Consider the following 2610-nt stretch of genomic DNA (forward strand, 5'->3'; position numbering starts at 1 on the left):
GTTTTAATATATTTCCAATATGTACAAGATGTAAATTAGGTAAAAAAAGAAGAAAAAATTATTTATTAATATTTATTTTTTAAAATTAAATAGGATATACTGCATCTTTAGAACATGTTTGTGTTTTATGTTCGAATGGTGAAAAAGGGAATCCTTAATAGACAAAAGTAGGTTAATGTAAACATTGCTCATTTTTATCTCTAAATGGATATAATTTTACACATTATATTTGGTATGAAAATCCAATAATTTCCAAAGGTTTTTTACATTTTTTATTTAATACTAAAAATAAATAAATAAAGATAAAGTTACAAATATGTTATTGGAGTTTAATTTGGGAAAAGTTCCTATATGTGAAGTATGTTTAAATAATAAAATTTACAAGGTATGTAGAAATAAAGACGCGTGCTTTTAGTAGTAATTTTTCTTTTAAAAATTAAATTGAATTAATATAAAAAAAGATGTTAATAATGTGTTGAAAATGATAATAATGAGACAGTTTGTAAATCTTGTCCTTATCTAAAATAAATTTAATAATTTTCTTTATCTAATAATAAAGCAGACCATGTTATTATAAAGTATAATTAAGGTTTATCCGATGATTAAACTTAGTGTTTAACTTGTCCAAGATATTGTTCTTTTTGTATTGAATAAAGTGAAGTATAAATTAATAAATTAAATCCTAATTTTATTTATGAGGATTCTATTTTTAAAAGATATATTTAAAAATGCGTTAAATGCTTAACTGCTGATGAATTATGTGATAGAGAATAAGCAAAAGAAGGATTAGGTTATAAATGTCTTTCTGAAGCTAATAAAGAAGTATAATATATTCCTTTTTATAATCCTTTAATTAATTAATGTACTATTTGTACTAAAGATCAACCTTTTTGTAAAAGAACATATACTATTTAAAGAATAATAGATTGTAGAATAGATATTGGTGTAAAAGAAAGCTCTTTTGATAAAGATCAAGTTAAATATTATAATGTTTTTGCTGAAAATAATCCGGAAAATAAATTAAAATAATAAAAAAATGATGTTCCTGTTTTCTTTTTAAATGAATATTACGATGGAAACACACATTTTGATTTTAATGATTTTGATAATATTAAAAATAATATGTAAAATATTTATTTTTTAATTTATAAAAATAAAATATAAAAAAAGGTAATTGTTTTAAGTATTAAATGAAGAAAATTTTACAAACATAAAATTTGAAATTCTTATAATCCCTGATATAAAATCAATTAAACTTTAAAATGGACAAAAAATACAAAATGCAGCCACATGTACAATCAAAGAAAATTTTAATATATCAACTGAAATTACTAAATATATAATGAATTTCGAAACTATTGATATTACATTTAAATCCATTGATGTTAATAATGGTAATATAGGAACATTAAAATTACATATATTTTAAAATTAAAACATTAATTTTAATGGATTTAATTAAATTACATTATCTAATATGACATTCTATCCTTTGACTTCATTAGTATAAAATAGTAAATAAAAATAATTTGGAATAAAAGTAGATGATGATAATTCTATACTATAATCATTAGTAATAAATAATGTTTAATTTTTATCAGGGATGACATAAAATTATTTATAATAATATATTAATGCAGGTTAATATATATATCCTTAAATAAATTTGAAATATTTTGGTTAGTTAGATATTTAAAAGTTAGTTGTTTAAGATTTCATATTTGATAAATAATCGAATTTTCTTCATTTTGATTTAAGTTGGTAGTCATCTTAGCTGTATAAATTTATATTAAAAATAAACACATATACAATTATTAATAATACATTTCAAAATGTAATTTTGTTCCCAATATTTTATTAGAATAATAATTTAGTGATTTAAAATGTGAATATTATAAAAAACAACTTTATTTCATGTTCTTTTTTTTCTGATAAACATGCATAAAAGTTTGCTTTAAGTTTAGTTTCTCTTTCCGAATTTCACATATATTATAATTAATGGAAACAAAGCATCTTTATTCAATTTGAAAAAGTTTAAAAATTAACCATTAATGATTTATAAATTAAATATTAAGCTTTGTTATAATATAATACTGAAAATGCATTTATTACTAGCTGTTATATGGATATTACAAATTTAATTATAAATAATGAAAAATAGAGTTAAGAAAGCATGATAAAAAATGAATAAATATTTAATAAACTTTAATTAATAAAATTTTGCTAGAACGTTGAATTTAAATAGCAAAACACCCTTAAACTAAAAAATGCTAACATAAAAAATATAAAATTTAAATTCATTTCATATCCTATAAAATTAGATTCATTTAATAAACTTAGAAGTGTAGTAATTATAAATGACTTAATAATAGATGATATAAAAGTTGAAGAATAATAAGGATTTTATAGTTTTATTAAAGTAAAAAAAGGTTAAAATATTGATATATTTAATTTATAAATGTATAATTTTATTTGTTTTGGAGTACTTTTTGCCTAAGATATAGCTTCTTTAAAAATTTCAAACTCGATTTTTTAAAGGGGTAATTTATATAATTTATGGAATTAAGATTAAATGACATCTAATTAATAATTATTTATTATAAAAGAAGT

General features: G+C 18.7%; 1 protein-coding gene across 1 annotated transcript; it reads left to right on the plus strand. All coding sequences in view use genetic code 6, as the record gives it.

Moving 5' to 3' along the window:
• Window positions 1–316: 316 nt before the first annotated feature.
• IMG5_004640 (hypothetical protein) lies at window positions 317–1194 on the plus strand (the record flags this gene model as incomplete). Its single annotated transcript, XM_004039917.1, has 3 exons — window positions 317–385; window positions 580–822; window positions 1171–1194. The coding sequence occupies 3 exons, from the start codon at window positions 317–319 to the stop codon at window positions 1192–1194; spliced, it is 336 nt and encodes a 111-aa protein (XP_004039965.1).
• Window positions 1195–2610: the final 1416 nt, after the last annotated feature.

The sequence above is a fragment of the Ichthyophthirius multifiliis genome (genome assembly GCF_000220395.1).
Source record: "Ichthyophthirius multifiliis unplaced genomic scaffold scaff_1120509249445, whole genome shotgun sequence".
Taxonomy (NCBI): Eukaryota; Ciliophora; class Oligohymenophorea; order Hymenostomatida; genus Ichthyophthirius; species Ichthyophthirius multifiliis.